Here is a 23,329-nt window from a genome sequence, read left to right as displayed (position 1 = left end):
ATCCTCATGGATAATAGGTTAATTTACACTGTGCCACAATGGGAACTCCCAGATGGATGCTTTTTTGCAAGATTAGAAACAGAGAATTTAGGAGTTCCCATCGTGGCACAGCAGAAACAAATCCGACTAGGAACCATAAGGTTGTGGGTTCAATCCTTGGCCTCGCTCAGTGGGTTGAGAATCCATTATTGCCATGAGATGAGTTGTAGTGTAGGTCGTAGACGCGGCTAGGATCCTGTGTTGCTGTGGCTCTGTCCTAGGCCGGCAGCTATAGCTCCATTGGACCCCTAGCCGGGGAACCTCCATATGCTGTGGGTGCGGCCCTAAAAAGACCAAAAAAGAAAAAGGAGAAAATGGAGAATTTATTTGGATCTCATTCCTTGAAAAAAAAATTTCACCTTTTGCGTCATCGCATACTGATAATGCTTTGGGGACATGAGTATAGAAATACATGTAACTGTGAATTTGTGTCCCTTTGTGTTTGAGAGGGCAATGTTTGGAAGTGAAATATCAGAATGGGTATTTCTATCCCTGAGTCAGTCGGTTTTGCTTTACTCAGCCCCTTACAGGAAAGCCCTAGGCAAAAGCGTAAAAGAAATGTGGACTGAGGTTGGGTTCTCAGGAGAAATAAGTTTATCGGGAACCTTTGACAAAATCGGATTTGTGTGCAGGTTCCTGATCTTGGGAACTCAAACATTTTTACTTTTATCAAAGTGTAAGAGACATAGAAAAGTGTACAAATCATCATGGGTTTTCACAAACGCCCAGTTTGCAATAGTAAGTGTCTTCAGGGTATGAGCAAATCATGCTGGAACCACACTATTTTTAAAAGGAAGAAAACTTGAAAGCCGGGGGAGCCGTCAGAGCCCGAGCCTGCGCAGTGGGAGCCGGCCGCTTGGGGAGGAAGTCGGAAGGCGGGAAGCCCCGCCCCTTCCCTGGCTTTCGCGTCCCCTCGGTCCTACCCCGCCCGCTCTGCTTGTAGCCGGAGCGCACGGTCCGCTCTCCTCCGTCACCCTGAGCTTTCCGCGGCGCTTCCCGCCGCCCCTGCGCAACCCCGCCCCGCCTCGCGCGCGGCCTTGTGCTCCGGTTCCCGCCCGGCCTCCGGACCGCGGTACCCGGCCCTCGCCTTCCCGGTCAGGCGGGCATCCCGCGGTGCAAGCACAATGGTAGGTACCGTGATGTCACAAGGGGGCGCCCTCGGGGAGCGCGACCGTTGGGATGGTTGGGGACGGAGACGGGGTCGCGGGGCGGCGGCGGGGCGGGGGGGCCCTCCGGGAGCTTTGTTCCTTTGGGCTGACGTTGGGCCCTGGGATTTTTCTCTCCCTCCTTACTTCCTGCAAATCAGGTTCGTTGGGGAGAGACCTCAAAACGAATGGGTCTTATTTGTTTGAGTCGGCGGGAACAGCAGGAGAGGGAAAAGCTAGACCTCAAGGAGCACTTCCCTGACAGACCAGGCCCCGAGAGGGTGCGGGTGTTACACTTGGTACCCTTCACTGGGTAGTGGGGGCAGGACGCCGGGAGAGGTGGTCCACTGAGAGCCGAGCCCGAGGCGTGCGGGCCAGAGCCTCTCTCCCGGGCTTTAGGTCAGGCGCTCGAGGTAGTAATCACCGGGGCTCCAGCCGTTTTTCCGAGTATTCTTTCCTCTTAAGTTTTGAGAACTGCCAGAGAGATGCGGCGGGGATCCCCAGGACCAGTATCTCATAATACTGGCCGGGGAACACGCCTCTGCCCAAGTCCCTTCCCATATGATGTTTTTTCCCCCTCTCGCCCAATAGCTCTTCTATTCCTTTTTCAAGTCCCTTGTGGGCAAGGATGTGGTCGTGGAACTCAAGAATGACCTGAGGTAGGTACCTGTTCCGACAAGTCTGTAGGGGGTGGATGTGCCCAGCCCTCCGGAACAACCTCTTTAATTTGACAAGTATTTGAGGGCTGGGCAAGATGGGAGAGAGACAAACGAAAGAAATGACTTGTGCCTTAAACTGACAGATTAGCTGCAGAGTTTTATCTTTATGGGAAGAAGATCCAAAGAAAAATGTAAGTACTAGAAAGAAGTCAGGGGGCAGAGGCATCAATCACTTTTTTTTAATAAAAGTTTTTTCTGATGAAATCACATGGTCCTTTGACCCAAATTCTAGAAATGTAAGTATTGACTCCAGAAGTAAAGATTTATGTACAAAAATTTTGGTAGTTTTTTTTTTGTTTGTTTGTTTTAATAGTCAAAAATTGGTGGAGGGGAGCCATTAATAGGGAATGGGTTATGGAGTACCCTTGTGGTGCAGCAGGTTGAGGATGTGGCGTTGTCATTGCTGTGGCACGGGTTCCATCCCTGGCCTGGGACTTTTCACATGCCACAGGCACAGCCAAAAAAATAAAATAAAATAGGGAATGGGGAGTTCCCGTCGTGGAGCAGTGGTTAACGAATCTGACTAAGAACCATGAGGTTGCGGGTTTGGTCCTTGCCCTTGCTCAGTGGGTTAACGATCCGGCGTTGCCGTGAGCTGTGGTGTAGGTTGCAGACGTGGCTCGGATCCCGAGTTGCTGTGGCTCTGGTGTAGGCCAGTGGCTACAACTCCAATTGGACCCCTAGCCTGGGAACCTCCATATGCTGCGGGAGCAGCCCAAAGAAATAGCAAAAAAAGACCAAAAAAAAAAAAAAATAGGGAATGGGTTAGATTTTGGTATTTCCATTAAAGGCAGCTGCCACATGGAAATGAGTTGTATTAATATGGAAAGCTGTTGCAGAATCATCTATGTGGTATAATTGCCCTTTTGTTGTAGACAGTATAAAAGATAAACAGATGACCAGTGCAGTCCCTTGTGTCTGTACTGTTTTTACATCCCTCGTCCCCTTGTATCATTAACTTCAAATCATCTTTTAGGACGTGGATTAAATGCTGTATCCTTGCACTTTCCTGGTTCTTCTAGGCCATAGACACTTCTATCATATAGAGTCTTTCCTTTCTAGTGGGTGCTTCTCAAACTGTGATTTCATAGAAATGTATTTACTGTTTAGGGCTGGTCTTCTATAGGGCCAAGATGTGTTTAAGCGCCCACTGTGTACCTGTGTCTAGCACAGCCCTGGTATAGAGTAGGTGCCTAATGTGTTCTGAAGGGGAAAACAAAAGCTAACATTTGAGGCTCTCCTATAGACTAAGCACTACTCTGAATACTCATTTATTAACTCATTTAATTCTCTGAACACCTCTACATGACATATACTGTTGTTGCTGTTTTACATGAGGAAACTGAAGCTTGACTAGGTTAGGAAACTTGGTTAAGTCTATACAACTAGTAAAGGACAAAGCCAGAACTTAAATCCCTTTCTGCCTGCCCCTCATCCTTTTTTGTTGTTGTTGTTTAATTAAGAACAGGGTCATACTCTGTGCAATTGTAAAACTTGCTTTTTCACCTGACACTATGTTGTGGATATCTTCCATCTCAATAAAGTTGATCTTTAACGTTCTTAATGTCTGAAAGGTGCTTTTTTTTTTTTGAAATGGCTGCACCTGTGACAAATGGAAGTTCCCAGGCTAGGGATTCAATCTGAGCTAGATCCTTTAATCTCCTGTACCAAGCTGAAGATCAGACTCACACCTCTGTAAGGACCCTAGCCGATGTAGTCGGATTTTTTTGTGGGTTTTTTTTGTTTTGTTTTGTTTTGTTTTCTTGGTTTAGGGACACATGTGCAGCATATGGAAGTTCCCAGGCTAGGGGTCAAATTGGAGCTGCAGCTGCTGGCCTGCACCACAGCCGAAGCAACAACAGAGCTGAGCCTTGTCTGTGACCTACACCACAGCTCATGGCAATGCTGGATACTTAACCCACTGAGCAAGGCCTGGGATAGAACCTGTGTCCTCACGGATACTAGTCAGGTTTGTTACCACCGAGCCACAGCTGGGAACTCCCTGCAGTCAGATTCTTAATCCACTGAACTATGGCAGGAACTACTGAATAGCATTTTTATTAGCTGGGTAGAACTAATTAACCAAGACCTTGTTGTTGGATTCTTAGGCTATTTCCAATTCTTTGCTTTTTTTAGGGCCACACCCTCAGAGGTTCCCAGGCTAGGGGGTCCAATCAGAGCTACAGCTGTTGGCCTACACCACAGCCACAGCAATGCAGGATCCGAGCCGCATCTTCACCCTCCACCACAGCTCATGGCAATGCCAGATCCTTAACCCAATGAGTGAGGCCAGGAATCAAACCCAAAACCTCATGGTTCCTAGTTGGATTCTTTTCCGCTGCGCCACAACAGGGACTCCTACATACATGTATTTATACATCTTATTTCAGTAGGAAAAAAATCCTTTAAGTGTACATTTAAAATATTGATACAGGAGTTCCCGTTGTGGCTCAGCGGAAATGAATCTGACTAGCATCCATAAGGATGCAGGTTTGATCCCTGGCCTCGCTCAGTGGGTTAAGGGTCTAGCATTGCTGTGAGTTGTGATGTAGGCCAGCAGCTATAGCTCCAGTTTGACTCCTAGCCTGGTAAACTCCATTTGCCTAAAAGGACAAAAAAAAAAAAAAAAAAAAATTGGTACATATTACCTGATTGTCCTTAGAAAGTTTAAATCAATGTATTCTCTCCCCAGTAGTTTCTTCTACATTTCTAAATGAGGTAGTTTTTTAGTGGGAGAGACAGTGACATGGCAAGGAACGGTGAGGGAAGGGATTTGCCTATTAGATTACAGATTTCGATTTATGGCTCTGGCAATGCGTATGGTATCGATGGCATATAGATTGGGTCCCTATAGAGAGAAAAACATGGAAACTACAAGCACCCTCAGCAATTCTCTGAGATGATTCTTTTTTTATTTTCCTCTTCCTGGGTCTTCCACATGACAAGAATAATTGTTGTTTTAGCCCCAGACTCTAAAGCAAGAACTTAGAAGAGCTGAAGGTTATTCCTTGGATTGGGAGAAGAGCTCTTTCTTCCATGATTATGTTAGACCACTTTTTTTTTTCTTTCCCTTTTTGGCTGCCCCGAGGTATATGGGCCAGAGAGCGGATCCAAGCCATAGTTTTGATCTACCCCGAAGCTGCAGCAGCCCTGGATCCTTTAGCCCACTGTGCCAGGCCAGGGATCAAACCTTTGTCCTGGTGCTGCAGTCACCACCGATCCCGTCACACCACAGTGGGAACTTCTGTGTCAGAGCCTTTTTGTGCCTAACATTTCCTTTTTTTTTCTTTCTTTTTTTTTTTTTTTTCTTTTTAGGGCTGCAGGTTCAGCATAAGGAGGTTCCCAGGCTAGGCGTCGAATTGAGCTACAGCTGCCAGCTTATGCCACAGCTACAGCAATGCCAGATCTGAGCTGCGTCTGTGACCTACACCACGTCGGATCTTTAACCCTCTGAGCAGGACCAGGGATCGAACCCTCATCACTCATGATATTAGTTGGGTTCGTTTCCGCTGAGCCACAGTGGGAACTTCTAACATTTGCTTCTAAAGGGACTGAGTGAACTGTCACCACCTTAGGCGATTCCTGAAAGTTATTCGCTGCTGCAGCAGATGGTGATAGTGCACTGTCAGAGATTTTTTTAGCAGCTAAGGATAAGGTGAAACTACCACTAAGGCAGTTGGCCCCAGACACTGGATTTCAAACACTTCGAATTTTACAAAATTAGGGCCCAAAAGAGAACTGACCACTTTAATTTTGGCAAGATAAGGACATTTTAAAAACTGCCATTTATTATGATCATTTCATAAGTATTTTTTTTGTGGTCGTGTCCATGGCACGCAGAAGTTTCCAGGCCAGGAAACTCTCACCACAGCAGCAAATGGAGCCAGATCCTTAACCTCTTGAGCCATTAGGGAATTTCTCGTGATTTTTTTTTTTTAATGGCTCCACCTGTAACATATGGACGTTCCTGGACCAGGGATTGAATCTAAGCTGCAGTTGCCACCTATGCTACAGCCATGGCAATGCCAGATGCTTTAACCCATTGCACCAAACCCAAGACTCTGCAGTGACCCAAGCTGCTGCAGTTGGATTCTTTTTTTTTTTTTTTTCTTTTTTCTTTTTTTCTTTTTGGCCACCCCAAGGCATGTAGTGTGTCCAGGCCAAGGATCAGATCTGAGCCGCAGTTACTACCCACGCTGCAGCTGTGGCAGTGCTGTATCCCTTAACCCACTTGTGCCAGGCTGGGGATCAAACCCACATCATGACTCTGCAGAGATGCTGCTGATCCTGTTTCGACATAGTGGGAACTCCTTCAGTTAGATTCTTAACCCACTGTGCCAGAGTGGGGACTCCTCATAATTTCTTTTTTAATACAAAAAAAGAGCAAGGGCAATTAAAGAGCGGTTTTAGGAAAAAACTATTTATTGACAACCTTTAGCACACTATATACACACTGTTCTAGCCTCTGTTTCCTCATGTCATGGACTCCTGAATCCTTTGAGCACACATCGGTGTTTGAGAACCAGGATTCCTGTTTTTGTTTGTTTGTTTTAGGGCCACACCTGTGGCATATGGAGGTGCCCAGGCTAGGGGTCCAATCAGAGCTGCAGCTGCTGGCCTACACCACAGCCACAGCAACTCAGGATCCTAGCCTCATCTGCAACCTATACCACAGTTCATGGCAAGCCGGATCCTTAACCCACTGAGGAAGGCCAGGGATTGAACCTGCATCCTCATGGATCTTAGTCGGGTTCATTAACTGCTGAGCCATGAAGGGAACTCCTGAGAACCAGGATTCTAAGGAACTTAGAATCTGGCGATGACATGCGGGATGGTTAGGATGAGGGCAGCGAGTTGGAGGCTGGACTGGATCGAGCTGTAAAGGTATAAGACCTTAGTTTGTAGAAAGAGAATAACAAATGTTAGACATCAAACAGTGGGGGTTCGTGGTTCATGGAGAAGTACAAATTTCGGGATTTGAGATTTTTGAGACTTAAGTGTTGAAACCACTGGCAGAATTAAAGAATTGGAAGAGAGATAACATGGCGTGCAGCGGTGGTGTTTAGATAGCCTTCCTCGTGAACATTTCAGGGGTTCAAGGATCGAGGAAGGGAGAGAACATCGCTCATGCCTGTGTCATCAAAAACATCACCAGTTAGGAGTTCCCATCTCGGCTCAGTGGTTAACGAACCCGACTTGCATCCATGAGGATTCAGGTTGGATCCCTGGCCTCAATGAGTGGGTTAAGGATCTGGCATTGCCATGAGTTGTGGTGTAGGTCACAGATGCAGCTTGGATCCCAGGTTGCTGTGGCTCTGGTGTAGGCTGGTGCCTACAGCTCTGATTGGACCCCCTAGCCTGGGAACATCCATATGCCGAGGGTGTGGCCCTAAAAAGCCAAAAAAAAAACAACATCGCCAGCTAGCTACCTTACCTGCTTTACATACAGAGCCCTGGTTCCAAAGCCAGTATTTGAAAATAGCTAATGGTTCTGGGGGACAGGCCTGAACCAAAGTCTCTATTTGTTCTAAACTTGTCAAGATACACATTTCTGAGCCCCTGGATGGTTAATAGCTACCTTGTGAAGTGGCTGCAAAGATTACAAACGTGCGGAATAAAGGTCTAGCACATAACTTTTTTTTTTTTTTTGTCTTTCGTCCTTTTTTTAGGGCCAAACCCTTGGCATATGGAGCTTCCCAGGCTAGGGGTCTAACCGGAGCTATAGCCACCGACCTGTGCCAAAGCCACAGCAATGCCAGATCTGAGCTGCATCTGCGGCCTACACCACAGCTCACGGCAACGCTGGATCCTGAACCCATTGATCAAGGCCTGGGATCAAACCTGAGACCTCATGGTTCCTAGTTGGATTAGTTTCTGCTGCGCCATGATGGGAACTCCCACAAAACTTTTTTTGATGGTAGCTACTAAGAGGGAATTTAGGGAGAGATGTGAGGTCTAAACACACTGCTCTGGAAGCAGTTTTTTTCCTACCCCATAGCTTAGGCATGCCCCTTGTTGGTTCTTTTTTTTTTTTTTTTTTTTTTTTTTTCCTCTGCTTTTTTAGGGCCACCCAAGTGCAGCATATGGAAGTTCCCAGGTCGAATCAGAGCTTCATCTGCTACCCACACCACAGCTCATGGCAACGCCACATCCCTGACCCACTGAGCAAGGTCAGGTTTTGAACCCACATCCTCACAGATTCTAGTTGGATTGTTTCTGCTGTGCCACAAGGGGAACTCTGGTTCTACCTTTTTTGGTTTCTTCAAGTCCTTTACTTCCCGCAACCATGTTCTTATCCTTGCTCTAAAATCACCTCAGTGTTGACTTAGGTATAAACTATTTTGGTTTTTCTTTTCTCTACCTCTGACAGCATCTGTGGAACCCTCCATTCTGTGGATCAGGTAAGACTGTAACAAGGGCCCTGATAGGGTCTTGGGGAAGGAGAGGGGAGAGCTTAAGGGCTGGGAACTTGCATCTTGTCTCTGGTTCTAATGATGGTGTTCATCTTCTTTTCTTAGTATCTCAACATCAAACTAACTGACATCAGTGTCACAGACCCTGAGAAATACCCTCACATGGTGAGTTGTAGATGGTAGAGATGAGGAAACACCTCTCAAAGCAGGAGGTCCCTGGGTGGATAGAGGACATTTTTGAAGCGTGTTTTTTTTTTACATTTGTGTATCTTTGTCCAGTTATCAGTGAAGAACTGCTTCATCCGAGGCTCAGTGGTTCGCTATGTGCAGTTGCCAGCAGATGAGGTTGACACACAGTTGCTACAGGACGCAGCAAGGAAGGAGGCCCTGCAACAGAAGCAGTGATGGCTGCTCCTCCCTTTCCCTCCTTCCATCGGTGATTCTGAGCCTCATGTCCCAGCTCAGGATGCCTCCCTCCCATACTTGAGGTGTTGTTTTTTTCACAGCAAAGTTTTTGTGTTTTTTTTAAGGGATGAGTGGATGAGAGTAATAATAATGGAGAGCTACTCTCCTGTATTGAGAAGGGGAGGAAAAGGAAGCCCGGGAACTGCGAAGCCTTCCCTATCCCCAGCACCTGCCTTTCTCACTTCTTCCCTGGAGGTGGGAGAATCTCCCAGGTCTTTCTAGGGTAGCATGTGATTCATTCTGGGGATGGAAGGAATCTGTCCCGCATCGGGAATAAAATTTATGATGCAAATTCGAGTTCTGGTTCTGTGTTTTGGGAAGGGGGCTAGAGAGTGGGAAAGGGATGCTGAATTCACCCAGCCCTGTTACTCTCATTACCCAAGCCAAGGCCCCAACCCGTCCTGTCCGTATTGGCTACCACTCTTCCTGATACAAACCGTACCTCAGTTGGACTGCATGCCCCCTACCTATGCAGCCTACCTACCATAGCCTTTTCCTAATACTGTACCTGCGAATGTTTGCTGTCCTTGTATTAAGGTGGAAGCTAATGAGACACCTAAATGCGTTTGATGCTGGATCTAGTGCTTCCCCAATATCTATTGCATATAAATACAAGTGACAACTTTCATTGTGGAGAGTTGTGACTGGGAATTAACTCTAAACTCATTTAGCAAGTAAGAGTTCCCGCCCCAGATGAGGGTTCTCAGGACGAAGGGCCGTTAGAAGCCATCCAATTCGACTCCCTCCTCCCACGTAGAAGGAAATGAGGCTCAAGGAGAAGCTGGACACCAGGACCTCGGCCAAACGGACCCCTACCCACGTTGGCGTCAGGAGCCGCCCTCCGCCGCCGCCGCGTGAAGGCCCGCTGGCACCGCCCTCCCGCCCCGCCCCGCCCCGCCCCCCCCGCCCCACCCCGCCCCGCCCGAGGACCCGTACGGGGTGCCCGCGGCGGCGCCTGACGGGAGTGCGGTTCCCGGCGCGTCCTCCCCGACCCCGTCTCCCGTGCCCGCGGCCCGCACGGTTCCTCGGGAGCGCAGTCTGCGGCGGGCGGCGCACCCCTGGGCCAAGATCGGCCAGGCAGCGCCGGCACACGCAGGCGGGGCACGGGCGCCCGTGCCAGGACCCCGGGGCCCGGAAACGCTCGTAGTCACAAAGGGGGGAACACGTGGGCGCAGATTGCCCGGGCGGCTGTCGCAGGGATCTAGGGTCACCGGGAGGACCGCCCACCATCCCCGCCCGCCGGACGCCTCAGCCCCGGTTGCCAGGCCCGTCTAACTTCGGCCGGCGCCCGGCTATGAGGTGGATGCCCGGCTCTGTGTGACCATCTCCCTCCAGTAGGTACATGTGGCCTGAACCCGCGTCCTACTGGCCGCGGAGAGGCTCTTTCGAGCCTCCCCACGCCCGTAGGGCTCGCGGGCTTGGGGAGTTACCCACTGTCATTGCCACTCCGAGAGCAGGGTCCTCGGATCTTGAGGCCCCATCAGATCCTCAGTTCTGGGGGCCTCGGGAGCCTGAGGTAGGGGAGCTACTCAGGAGCCCCCGGGTCCCTCGGTCTTACTCTGTCCCCTTTTCTCTTAGGGTTTTTCCACCTCGTTCGGACTTCCTGCACAACCATGTCCATCCTCTACGTCTCTCCTCACCCCGATGCCTTCCCCAGCCTCCGAGCCCTCATAGCTGCCCGCTACGGCGAGGCTGGGGAGGGTCCAGGATGGGGAGGAGCCCACCCCCGCGTCTGTCTTCAGCCGCCCCCGGCCAGCAGGACTCCCTTTCCCCCACCCCGCCTGCCCGCCCTGGAGCAGGGGCCCGGTGGGCTCTGGGTGTGGGGAGCCACGGCCGTGGCCCAGCTGCTGTGGCCAGCAGGCCTGGGGGGCCCTGGAGGTAGTCGGGCCGCTGTCCTTGTCCAGCAGTGGGTCAGTTACGCAGACACGGAGCTAATACCAGCTGCCTGTGGGGCAACGCTGCCAGCTTTGGGACTCCGAAGCTCTGCCCAGGACCCCCAGGTGAGAAGAAGCTGAGCGGGGGAGAGGGGCAGGAGGGAATTTCGAAGAGGGCAGTGAGCCAGAAAGATACTATGTCAGAAAAAGACTGGTCACCCCTACTTGCCATCTGGTGTGGCAGACGTGGGCAGCTTTCTTGACCTCCGGGAGCCTTGGTCTTCCTATGCCTATGGAAACGAAAATTGAGGACATGTTGAGAAGATTAAAAGATGTGTCAGAGCACATAATCTGATGCCAGATGCTCTGCCGTTTCTGAGTGAGGGAGGGCTCGATGGATCTGAAACTGATAAGGTTAGACGTTACTGAATTGTAGGAAAAGACTAGGGCCAGGGAAAGAAGTAGAACACCAGGAGACTGGTGCAGAGGCACCAGGCCTGGACTGATGACAGTTGGCTGGGGAGAAATGCAATGAAGAGGAGGGAAAGTAGGGGAAAAGAGAGCAAATCACACAAGATTACAGCCGGAAGTCTTTTCAGAGTGGGTCTGTGCCTTACCGTCCTTATAACACCATCTCCTCACAGAATGTTGAGCACAGGTTCAATATTTAGTACTTTTTGGATTTTTTTGTTTTTGTTTTCTTTTGTCTTTTTGCCTTTTCTAGGGCCTCTCCTGCAGCATATGGAGGTTCCCAGGCTAGGGGTCGAATCGGAGCTGTAGCCACCAGCTTACACCACAGCCACAGCAACTCCGGATCTGAGCTGCATCTGCAACCTACACCACAGCTCACGGCAACACCGGATCCTTAACCCACTGAGCAAGGCCAGGGATCGAACCCGCAACCTCATGGATCCTAGTCAGATTCGTTAACCACTGCGCCACAACGGGAACTCCGATACTTAGTACTTTTTGACTGAATGAATGAAATGACTGGAATGACTTAGATCCTGGCTTGCTCTCTCACATCCTGACTTCCCTGTCTGAATAGAAGCCCCTTCTCTGGAATTCTCTGTCCCCTTCAACCTAATTTATTTCTCTTCATAGCACTGAAGGAGAAAAATAAGGGAATACGTTGTACATTTGCACACTTGCTATCTCCCCTACTAGAATGTAAATGCCAACAGGTCAGGGGCTCCATTTGTTCAGTTGTCTCATTTATTAGAGACGTGCCTGGCCTGCAGTGTATACTTGGTAAATATTTGTTGAAGCAACCGTGTAATCTTTAACTTCCTGCACTTAGTGTATTGCACCTGACATATAATAAGTGTTCAGTCGGAATTTATTGAATGAATGGCAAGTATTTTTATTATGATCGTTTCCGTGAAGAAGAACCTGGCCTTGGAGGTGGTGATTCGTGGGAATGGAAGGGGCCCCATGGATTGAGTTGGGGTGGGGATTGAGGTGGTCCAACCCTTTTCTCATACCCCATTGCCTTCCTGCTAGGCTGCGCTGGGGGCCCTGGGCAGGGCCCTGAGCCCCTTGGAAGAATGGCTTCGGTTGCACACCTACCTGGCTGGGGAGGCCCCGACTCTGGCTGACCTGGCGGCTGTCACAGCCTTGCTGCTGCCATTCCGTTACGTGAGTCACTGGGACCTGGGGAAGAATGAGGGTGGGTTCCCTCAGACCTCCCTCTAGGGCGACTAAGGATAGTTGTTTCTTTTCCCCATCCCAGGTCCTGGATCCCTCTGCCCGGCGGATCTGGGGCAATGTGACCCGCTGGTTTATCACCTGTGTCCAGCAGCCAGAATTCCGGGCCGTGCTAGGAGAGGTGGTTCTGTTCTCAGGGACCAGGCCTGCCTCCCAACAGCCAGGTGAGGAGGGGCGGAAGGTAGGAGGCGAGGGGTTCCTCTGGGGCCCTTCACGCAGCTCGCTTTCTTTTTTCTCTTAGGAATGCCAGGGGCCGGTGGGGTCGGTGGGTGGTCGGCATGGAGGAGCCTTTGGGCAGCTGAAGTAGCCCATCTGGGATGTAGTGGCACTGTTCACAGAGGGTCCCCACCAGGTCTGGATTTCTGTGCCTCCTTCCAGGCCCCGAGGTCTCTGCACCCACAAAGACAGCCGCTCAACTCAAGAAAGAGGCAAAAAAGCGGGAGAAGTTAGAGAAATTCCAACAGAAACAGAAGATCCAGCAGCAGCAGCCACCCCCTGGGGAGGTGAGAGGCCAAGGGTGGAGCAGGACAGGATGTTGGTGTGCTGCAGGTGGCTGACACCTGAGCCTGTATCCTTTCCCTCCGCAGCAGAAGAAACCAAAACCAGAGAAGAGGGAGAAACGGGATCCTGGGGTCATTACCTATGACCTCCCAACCCCCCCTGGGGAGAAGAAAGGTACTAGGAGGGGGAAGAGAGGACCCCCCCCCCGCCACCTCCACCCTCCTTTTCCTCTTTTCACCCCTCCTGCTCCATCCTTGCTCCCACTAGTTTGCTTAGTGAGGGTTTGCAGAGCCCTGGGTCCTTCTCTGCTGGCTCCTTGCCCCCTTCCCCGCTGCTCCCGGCCTCGGCTCTGACCCCTGCCTCCCTTTCCCGCAGATGTCAGTGGCACGATGCCCGACTCCTACAGCCCTCAGTACGTCGAGGCTGCCTGGTACCCTTGGTGGGAGCGGCAGGGCTTCTTCAAGCCCGAGTATGGGGTGAGTGGGCAGTGCTGCCCGGGTCTGGAGGGGATGGGAGTGGGGAAGGACAGGGCTGAAAGGTACAAGGCCTGGGACGAGGCCAGAGCCGTCACAGGGAGGCCTCAGCAAGGGCCCATCCTTCCTCCCTGCCAGCGTTCCAGCGTGTCTGCCCCCAACCCCCGGGGCACCTTCATGATGTGCATCCCGCCCCCCAACGTGACAGGCTCCCTGCACCTGGGCCACGCGCTCACCAACGCCATCCAGGACTCCCTGACCCGATGGTGAGCTCCTGTCTTCTCCTCCGGCGGCCGCTTCCCTCTGCTCTCTCTGGTCCCCTGCTGCCATCCTCCCTTCTCTTTGCTGACTGGGGCCCTCAGCTCTGCCCCCTGGTGGTGCCACACTTTTCACTGGGTCATTCCCGGCCCATCCCTTGGCTTCCTGCTGTAAAATAACCAACACTTCCACTTGCAGGCTCTCCACTCTTGCTACCAAAAATAGTATTTTGAATTTAGCAAGAAATATGTGAATATAGTCTTATAAGAAATTTGAAGCTTAAGTTTCCTTGACCACTCTGCTTCCAGATTTACTTTTTCCTACGAATGAGCCATTGTTATCACTTTGATGTGTATCTTTCAGATCTTTCTTATCTGCTTAGGGGTACATGTACTCATAGAAATGTATAGTTTTCCTTTTTTTTTTTTCTGTCTTTTTGCCTTTTCTTGAGCCACTCTCACGGCATATGGAGGTTCCCAAGCTAGGGGTTGAATCGGAGCTGTAGCCTCCCACCTATGCCAGAGCCACAGGAACGCGAGATCCGAGCCGCATCAGCGGCCTATACCACAGCTCACGGCAACACCGGATCCTTAACCCACTGAGCAAGGCCGGGGATCAAACCTGCAACCTCATGGTTCCCAGTTGGATTCGTTAGCCACTGCGCCACGACGGGAACTCCAGAAATGCATAGTTTTCCTTTTGTGTGGGTTTTTTTCTCTGTTTTTTAACATAAAGAGCTCATACCAAACTTGTTCTTCTACAACTTTCTTCTTATTTTTAACAGTTTATCTTAGAGGTTTTTCCGGTCCATACACATATATTTTTTTTTCTTTTTTTTTGGCCACCTCATGAGGCATATGGAATTCCTGGGCCAGGAATCAGATCCAAGCCACAACTGTAGCAATGCCAGATCCTTAACCCACTGCCTGGGGCCAGTGATCAAACCTGCTTCCCAGCACTCCAGAGATGTGGCCAATCCTGGTGTGCCACAATAGGAACTCCTTCTTGTCCTTATACATAGACTGACTTCATTCTCCTTCATTGCTCCTTAGTATTTATAGTGTGGCTGTACCATCATGGTGTCATTTTTTTTTTCCTTTTGGCTGCACCCATGGCATATGGAAGTTCCTGAGTCAGGGATTGAACCCATGCCACAGCAGTGACCCAAACCACTGCAGTGACAACACTGGATCCTTAACCTACTGAGTAACTAGGAAGCACCGTAAAAAGTATTTTAAAACAACTTTTTGTGTTTCTAGTCTAGGGTTTACTTCCATTTTAAATTTTGAGAAGTTTTTCTAGTGTTCTACTTAATTAATTTGGTCAAAAAAACTTACAGGAATTTCCTGTAGTGGCGCAGCAAAAGCGAATCCAACTAGGAACCATGAGGTTGTGGGTTCGATCCCTGGCCTTGCTCAGTGGGTTAAGGATCTGGCATTGCTGTGAGCTGTGGTGTAGATCACAGACGTGACTCAGATCTGTCGTCAGTGTGGCTGTGGCGTAGGCTGGCAGCTGTGGCTCCGATTAGACCCCTAGCCTGGGACCCTCTGTATGACGAGGGTACGGCCCTAAATGTATATATATATATTTACAGGACATAACTGTGCCAGCTCTGCTCTGGGCACTGGGGATACAACATCAGATTTAGCATTTTGTGAGAAACTGAGAAGTGGAAAACTGAGTTGTGTTAAATACTCATAAGGGCCAAATTATTTGCATGAGAAAAGAATTGACACTTCGTATGGAACACTTAAGGTAGCAACATTTTTTCTTCTTTTTTTTTTTTTTTTTTTTTGGTCTTTTTAGGGCCACATCCACAGCATATGGAAGTTTCCAGGCTAGGGGCTCTAATCGGAGCTATAACTGCCAGCCTACGCCAGAGCCACAGCAACACAGGATCCCAGCCATGTCCGCAGCCTACACCACAGCTCATGGCAACGCCAGATCCTTAACCCACTGAGCGAGGCCAGGGATCAAACCTGCAACCTTATGGTTCCTAGTCGGATTTGTTTCTGCTGTACCACTACAGGAATTCCTCTTCTTTCTTTCTTTCTTTCTTTCTTTGTTTTTGTTTTTTTGACTTTTCTAGGGCTGCTCCCACTGCACATGGAGGTCCCAGGCTAGGGATCTAATTAGAGCTGTTGCTGCTGGCCTACGCCAGAGCCACAGCAATGCAGAATCTGAGCCTCGTCTGTGACCCACACCAGAGCTCACAGCAACGCCGGATCCCTAACCCACCGAGCAAGGCCAGGGATCAAACCTGCAACCCTATGGTCCCTAGCCAGATTCGTTGACCACTGAGCAATGACGGAACTCCTTTTTTTTTTTTTTAATGGTAGCATTTTCTAATGCTCTAGTGTTTTGAAGGGCTTTAAATTTTTAATTTTAATTAAAAATTTTTGCAAATTAGTTTTGTGAACATAGGAAAATAGAGTAGTTTTTCCAACCAATTAGCTAGTGTCCCAAACACACTTATTAAACAGTTTGTGCTTTCTCCATGGATATGAAATGCCACCCTTATTTATTTATTTATGTTTTTTTAGAGCCACACCCACAGCATATGGAGGTTCCCAGGTTAGGGGTCTAATTGGAGCTGTAGCCGCCAGCCTATGCCAGAGCCACAGCAATGCCAGATCCGAGCCACGTCTGTGACCCACACCACAGCTCACGGCAACACCGGCTCCTTAACTCACTGAGCAAGGCCAAGGATCAAACCTGCAACCTCATGGTTCCTAGTTGGATTCATTTCCGCTGTGCCACAACGGGAATTCCATGAAATGCCACCTTTAACAAATACTAAATGGGCTTGGATCTGCTTCTAGTCACTGTTCTGTTTCCTTGATCTATATAGCATTGTTCCTAGTTTCTGTGAAAATTTGTTTTAAAGATCATAAGTCTCTCATGTTTTGCTCTCAAGTTGGTTGAGAGCCTCCTCTTTGTTCTCTTACCGAGTTGCCTCGGCTGTCCTTGCACATCTCTGCCTGACTGCCGTGCCCGAGCTGGGGGCTTCCCGCCCCAGCGCCCCTGTCTTTCCTGAGTCCATGGCCTCCCTGCCCGGAGCCCCTTCCTCCTCTGGGGCAGCTCCACTGCCGGCTCACCTTGGGTCCCCGTGCTCCTCCCGCAGGCACCGCATGCGCGGCGAGACCACCCTGTGGAACCCAGGCTGCGACCATGCGGGCATCGCCACCCAGGTGGTGGTGGAGAAGAAGCTCTGGCGCGAGCAGGGGCTGAGTCGGCACCAGCTGGGCCGCGAGGCCTTTCTGCGCGAGGTCTGGAAGTGGAAGGAGGAGTGAGTGCTGCCTGCCGGCCTCCGGGCCCCGCCTCCCTGTCCCTTGTCCAGATAGGATCTCTGTCCCCTGGGACCCTGACCACAGGGTCAGACCCTCTCGCAGGAGCTGAAGGTGGCTGGGCCCATTCCGCAGGGACACGGGAGCCCCACCTCGGCCCCTTGAGCCACCCGACACCTCCCTCCAGCCCAGCCCAAGTGCCGATCCTAGACTGTGTGTCTGCTTCCAGGAAAGGTGACCGGATTTACCACCAACTGAAGAAGCTCGGCAGCTCCTTGGACTGGGATCGGGCCTGTTTCACCATGGATCCCGTGAGTGGGAGTGGAGGGGTCTCAGGGCAGGGGCGGGGGGAGGCTCCCCCAGGAGGCGGCCCCCTCGTAGGAAACCGCTAAGGGCTCAGCCATAAATGCCACTTTCTACCCACGTCATGGCCCTTTGTGTTCCCCGTCGCCCACTCTCTGGGAGCTCAGACTCCTTCAGGCACATGATGGGGCCTCACCCTCCCCTGGAGCCTGAACCCCAGGATTCCCTGCCCTAGCTGAGGGGCTTCCCTGCCATCTCCAGCATCGCCAGGCAGTTCCCACAGCCTTCTATCCCCCTCCAGCCCCTAAAGAGGTCTGTGTGTCAGGAGGTGGGGTGCCGAGCCGGCCAGGTCTTGCTGGCCCTGCTAGCTTGGTGCCTAGACCCGTCTCTGACTCCCCCGCTCCCCCTAGAAACTGTCAGCAACCGTGATCGAGGCCTTCGTCCGGCTCCACGAGGAAGGCGTCATCTACCGCAGTACCCGCCTTGTCAACTGGTCCTGCACCCTCAACTCTGCCATCTCGGACATCGAGGTGTGCCCCTCCGCCAGCTCGCTCCATCCCCGCTGTCAGCCCTGCCCCCGCCCCGGGCCCGCCTCTGAGTCTCCATCTCCTCCGTCGCAGGTGGATAAGAAGGAGCTGACGGGCCGCACGTTGCTGTCCGTGCCTGGTTACAAGGAGAAGGTGGAGTTTGGGGTCCTCGTCTCCTTTGCCTACAAGGTCCAAGGCTCAGGTAGGAGCCGGGGCAGGGGGTGGGGGGCACCAGAATCCTGGGCCGGGGTGGGGGCGGGGCAAGAAGGGCCCAGTGCTGAGACCGCAAGGCCCCTGTCACCCCAGACAGCGACGAGGAGGTGGTGGTGGCAACAACTCGGATCGAGACCATGCTGGGAGACGTGGCTATAGCTGTGCACCCCGAAGACCCCAGATACCAGGTGTGGTGGGGTGCTGGGGGAGGCGTGTTGGCCAAAGGGGACCCCACACCCTGTGTGGTGCTAGGAGGGGCACGGAGCCCCCACTGGGCTGAGGAGGGAGAATTGGAGACTCATCCTCTGGCTGCTTTCCACAGTGAAGGTGGGATGGGGGCGTGGGGGAGTCAGGGCCCCCACGTCACAGGAGCCAGCCCAGCCATTGGTACATTTTCAGTGTCTCCCTCTGTCCGCAGCACCTGAAGGGGAAGAGTGTGGTCCACCCATTCGTGTCCCGGAGCCTCCCCGTCATCTTCGATGATTTTGTGGACATGGAGTTTGGCACAGGTGAGCCAGAGACTCAAGTCCCGCGGGGAGAGGAGGCGCCGCCAGCCGCACTCCCGCCATTCATCTTCCTTCTCAAAGAGAAAGAAGACGAGCTTCACCTGAACAGGCGGGACCCGGGCTGGTTCTCTAGGGACGGTGTTGGGGGAACGGGGAGCAGGGTGGTCTGGGAGCCACATCCACCGGCCGAAGGGGGTGCGTGTGGGCGGAGACTCCACTGGCACCCCCCTGACCGCCCCCCACGAACCCGCCAGGTGCGGTGAAGATCACCCCCGCACACGACCAGAACGACTACGAGGTTGGGCAGCGGCACGGGCTGGAGGCCGTCAGCATCATGGACGCGCGAGGGGCCCTTGTCAACGTGCCCCCACCTTTCCTGGTGAGCCTGCCCGGGGCGTGGCGGCCGGGCCAGGACGCTGCGGGGCTCCTGGCGTGGCCATGACGGAGCCTGTCTCCCCCGCCCAGGGCCTGCCCAGGTTCGAGGCCAGAAAGGCGGTGCTGGCGGCGCTAAAGGAGCGGGGACTCTTCCGCGGCGTTGAGGACAACCCCATGGTGGTGCCGCTTTGCAAGTGAGGGTGGGGACCGGGGAAGGTGGGGTCGGGCTCCTCAGGTTGCTCACCACGCAGCCCCCTCACCCTCATGTACCTGCAGCCGTTCCAAGGACGTGGTGGAGCCGCTGCTGCGGCCCCAGTGGTACGTGCGCTGTGGGGAGATGGCCCAGGCCGCCAGTGCTGCCGTGACGCGGGGCGACCTCCGCATCCTGCCGGAAGCCCACCAGCGGACGTGGCATGCCTGGATGGACAACATCCGGTGCGTCAGGCCCCCCCATGCGGGAGGTGACTGGGTGAGGGCGAGCAAAGCAAGGTCCGGCGCCGCCTGCCCTCCCTGACGCCCCCCTCCCCGGCCGCCCGCAGGGACTGGTGCATCTCCCGGCAGCTGTGGTGGGGCCACCGCATCCCGGCCTACTTCGTCACCGTCAGCGACCCGGCTGTCCCCCCAGGGAGGTGAGAACTGGCCCATCTGCGGGGGGCTCTGCGTTTGTGGGGTCCTTGGTGGGGGGAAGGCAGAGGCACCCCCCCCAGGGCACTCACTCCACCTGTTGCAGGACCCTGATGGGCGGTACTGGGTCAGTGGGCGCACCGAGGCCGAGGCTCGCGAGAAGGCAGCCAAGGAGTTTGGCGTGTCCCGGACAAGATCAGTCTCCAGCAAGGCAAGACAGGGCCTCGAGGTGGCAGGCAGAGCCGGGGGTGGGGGTGGGGGGCTCTGATCCTGGCTTCTGCCCCCCTCTGACCTCTGATCTTTGGCTTCCCTCAGATGAAGACGTACTGGACACTTGGTTCTCCTCCGGCCTCTTCCCCTTCTCCATCCTGGGCTGGCCCAACCAGGTGCGTTCCCAGGGCTAGCCCGGGGAGTTGGGGGGGGCTTCTCTCCCCGTGGCTCATGCCCTGCTCCCTCTGCCCCCAGTCAGAAGATCTGAGTGTGTTCTACCCTGGGACACTGCTGGAGACGGGCCATGACATCCTCTTCTTCTGGGTGGCCAGGATGGTCATGCTCGGCCTGAAGCTCACTGGCAAGCTACCCTTCAAAGAGGTGTGGAGACAGCAGAGCCCCCTTCCGCAGTCCCCTCCCTCCCCCACCCTCTGGTGCCCCAGCTCAGGCTCAGCATGGACAGGGACAGGGGGCAGCGCCCATGGACGCCTGGGGTGGGCCTGGCCATGGGGGGGCTTGTGGGGCTGAGACCCTGGCTTCCCCGAGGAGGGAACACCTCTAATTCACATGAAGGGGCTGGGGGGACCCCGCGGGGCCTGAGGTTCAGAGGGGCACACCGGATGCAGGGGAGGGGGCGACACAGCCTCACAGCCTCCCCTCCTGCTGCCTCGCAGGTCTATCTCCACGCCATCGTGCGGGATGCCCACGGCCGGAAGATGAGCAAGTCTCTGGGCAACGTCATCGACCCCTGGACGTCATCCACGGCGTCTCCCTGCAGGTGGGGCTGGGCCAGGTGGTGCTGGGCGCTGGGTCCGGCCGGGAAGGGCTGTGGGGCTGTGGCCACGGCTCCCTGACTACCTCCCCCCCAACCCTCAGGGCCTGCACAACCAGCTGGTGAACAGCAACCTGGATCCCAGTGAGATGGAGAAGGCCAAAGAGGGGCAGGTACAGAGGGGGGGGCGCTGGGGCTGGAGTGCCGGTAGGTAAGGGGTGGGTGAGGCAGCTCAGCGATACCCCCCACCCCCCCCCACAGAAGGCAGATTTCCCAGCGGGGATCCCCGAATGCGGCACCGACGCTCTCCGCTTTGGACTGTGCGCCTACACCTCGCAGGGTACGGCCCCCCAGCCTCAGCTGCCTCTGCCTCCTTCCCTGAGGCCCCGCCCTTCCCCGGGTGTGGCCTGGAGGGAGGATGCTGAGGACGCACCTTCACCCCCCCACACCCCCAGGCCGTGATATCAACCTGGATGTGAACCGGATACTGGGGTACCGCCATTTCTGCAACAAGCTCTGGAACGCCACCAAGTTTGCCCTCCGTGGCCTTGGGAAGGGTTTCGTCCCCTCCGCCACCTCCGAGGTGAGGGCCTGGAGGGCGAGGAGGGCAGCGCCCACACGGGTTGCATCCCTGCCATCCCAGCGACAAGCACGGCCCATGCAGTGTCAGGATTGTAGCCACGAGTCCAGAAGCCCAGCCCCTGCCCCCAGGGCGCCTCTGTGAGCTGGGGGGACAGGTGGATACAGGGCCAGACTGCCATAGGGAGAGCCTCGGGCACAGGGGTCCTCCCACAAGGGGGGCCTGACCCTTCCCCCAGTCACCGGACACGTGCTGGTTGCTTTGGATCCCTCAGGCTCCTGGAGGGTGGATTTGCCCATGGTTCCCATGGGGCTCTGGCTCCCTCCCCCAGGGCAGATGATGGCCCCCCCCAGCTGATATGCTCCTTCTCCTCAAGCCTGGAGGCCGCGAGAGCCTGGCGGACCGCTGGATCCGCAGCCGGCTGACTGAGGCCGTGAGGCTCAGCAACCAGGGTTTCCAGGCCTACGACTTCCCGGCCGTCACCACTGCCCAGTACAGCTTCTGGCTCTACGAGCTCTGTGACGTCTACCTGGTGAGATGGGGCCCCGGGCCACCCTGTCCCCTCCCAGTCCTCATGGATTCACAGGGGCTGGAGGCTCGACCTTCCCCAGCCCTGAGCTCGCTGCCTCCCATCCCCTAGGAGTGCCTGAAGCCTGTGCTGAACGGGGTGGACCAGGTGGCGGCCGAGAGCGCCCGCCAGACCCTCTACACCTGCTTGGACGTCGGCCTGCGGCTGCTCTCACCTTTCATGCCCTTCGTGACCGAGGAGCTGTTTCAGAGGCTGCCCCGGCGGACGCCGCAGGCCCCCCTAGCCTCTGTGTCACCTCCTACCCGGAGCCTTCAGAGGTACGGGGTGTGGCCGGGAATGGGGCTCCGGGGGGCTCTGCAGAGCGGCCTCCCAGCCTCCCTGACCCCCTCCTGCACCCCACAGTGCTCCTGGAAGGACCCCGAGGCAGAGGCCGCCTTCGAGCTGGCCCTGAGCATCACTCGAGCTGTGCGCTCCCTCCGTGCCGACTACAACCTCACCCGGATCCGGCCCGACTGTGAGCTTCGGGCCCCCACGTCCTCCTGTCCCCACAGTGCACTCTGGGACCAGTATCAGGGCAGCTGGCTGTCTCCTGTCTGTTCACCTTTCTCCCTCCCCTGGCAGGTTTCCTGGAAGTGGCTGATGAGGCCACGGGTGCCCTGGCATCGGCAGTGTCAGGCTACGTGCAGACTCTGGCCAGCGCTGGTATAGTAGCTGTTCTGGCTCTGGGGGCTTCTGCACCCCAGGGCTGTGCTGTGGCCCTGGCCTCTGACCGCTGCTCCGTCCACCTGCAGCTGCAGGGGCTGGTAGACCCCGCCCGGGAGCTGGGCAAACTGCAGGCCAAGCGTGACGAGGCGCAGCGGCAGGCCCAGCGTCTGCAGGAGCGCCGTGCCGCCTCCAGCTACTCTGTCAAGGTGCCCCTCAAAGTCCAGGAGGCAGATGAAGCTAAGGTGTGTGGTTTGGGTGGGCGTTTCCTTCCCCATGTCCCTCCCCAGGGCTCCCGCTGCCTTCGGACCCCCCCCCCCAATTACACTGCGCGGGCAGGGGCACGTAGCAGGTTGATGGCGGAGGAGGCCTCGAACCCAGGGCCTAGAACATGGCTTCCACCTGCTGGGGGCTGGGCTCAGGACCGCCCAGGTAGAGTCAGGTCGCTCCACCGATCACCTGGAGCCCCTCCATGGAGGAAAACCACAGGTGCGAGAAGAGAATGTGGGTGGAGACGGAGAGTTACAGGGCCTGGGTGACTGAGTGGAGTTAATTTCACACTTAATTGTCCCAAGTGGCCCTCTCAGGCCAGGGGGCTGTAATACCGTTGCCCATTTCCAGCTGAAGGCTGAGGGCTAGCTTACAAGGTTGCCTTCCTAACTAGGTCCACCTCCCCAGTCAGGGTGTGGGGCTTGGCCACCGGGGGGCGCACATGAGCTCAGAGGCCCCTTTGTCCTTGGGAGCTGATCACTCTGGGAAAAGGCAGGACCCAGGACACCAGCGATGATAGAAGAGAAGGAGGTGCTGGTGGGGAGACTGGCCAGCCAAGCACACAGGTCCCCGAGCTGCTCCCTGCCCAACTCTGACCCCTCTCCAACTCTGACCCCTCTGCTCTCCCCACTTGGGGCTCTCCTCTCTTGGGCCTGGGCCCTCACCACCCACCACCCCTTTGTTCCACCCTCAGCTCCAGCAGACGGAAGCAGAGCTCAGGAAGGTGGAGGAGGCCATCGCCCTATTTCAGAAGATGCTGTGATAGACCCACCTCCAGCCCTCATGACCCCCAGTGGTCCACCGTGGGGATGGCAGCAATAAAATATTTTGCCACAA

General features: G+C 54.4%; 2 protein-coding genes across 2 annotated transcripts; both read left to right on the top strand.

The window, feature by feature from the left end:
* Positions 938-9,076, top strand: LSM2 (LSM2 homolog, U6 small nuclear RNA and mRNA degradation associated). Its single transcript, NM_001123136.1, is given in 5 exon segments — positions 938-1,166; positions 1,776-1,843; positions 8,274-8,304; positions 8,422-8,481; positions 8,596-9,076. Coding segments are annotated over 5 exon segments (288 nt in total). The 5' UTR covers positions 938-1,163; the 3' UTR covers positions 8,722-9,076.
* Positions 10,196-23,329, top strand: VARS (valyl-tRNA synthetase; the record flags this gene model as incomplete). The annotated part of the gene is given in 33 exon segments (NM_001195378.1): positions 10,196-10,781; positions 12,159-12,293; positions 12,388-12,526; positions 12,741-12,865; positions 12,950-13,037; positions 13,239-13,339; positions 13,475-13,602; positions 16,719-16,883; positions 17,111-17,192; positions 17,595-17,714; positions 17,805-17,913; positions 18,018-18,112; positions 18,343-18,433; positions 18,685-18,809; positions 18,896-18,999; positions 19,082-19,240; positions 19,345-19,430; positions 19,433-19,434; positions 19,536-19,615; positions 19,618-19,640; positions 19,745-19,815; positions 19,895-20,020; positions 20,314-20,386; positions 20,389-20,417; positions 20,516-20,584; positions 20,673-20,751; positions 20,867-20,994; positions 21,368-21,523; positions 21,632-21,796; positions 21,799-21,837; positions 21,923-22,034; positions 22,142-22,467; positions 23,182-23,329. Coding segments are annotated over 32 exon segments (3,717 nt in total), but the record flags the coding sequence as incomplete, so codon positions are not given.

This window comes from Sus scrofa, chromosome 7 (assembly GCF_000003025.6).
Source record: "Sus scrofa isolate TJ Tabasco breed Duroc chromosome 7, Sscrofa11.1, whole genome shotgun sequence".
Classification (NCBI taxonomy): Eukaryota; Metazoa; Chordata; class Mammalia; order Artiodactyla; family Suidae; genus Sus; species Sus scrofa.
The sequence above is the reverse complement of the archived record's forward strand: the minus strand, read 5'-3'. Positions and strand labels throughout refer to the sequence as shown.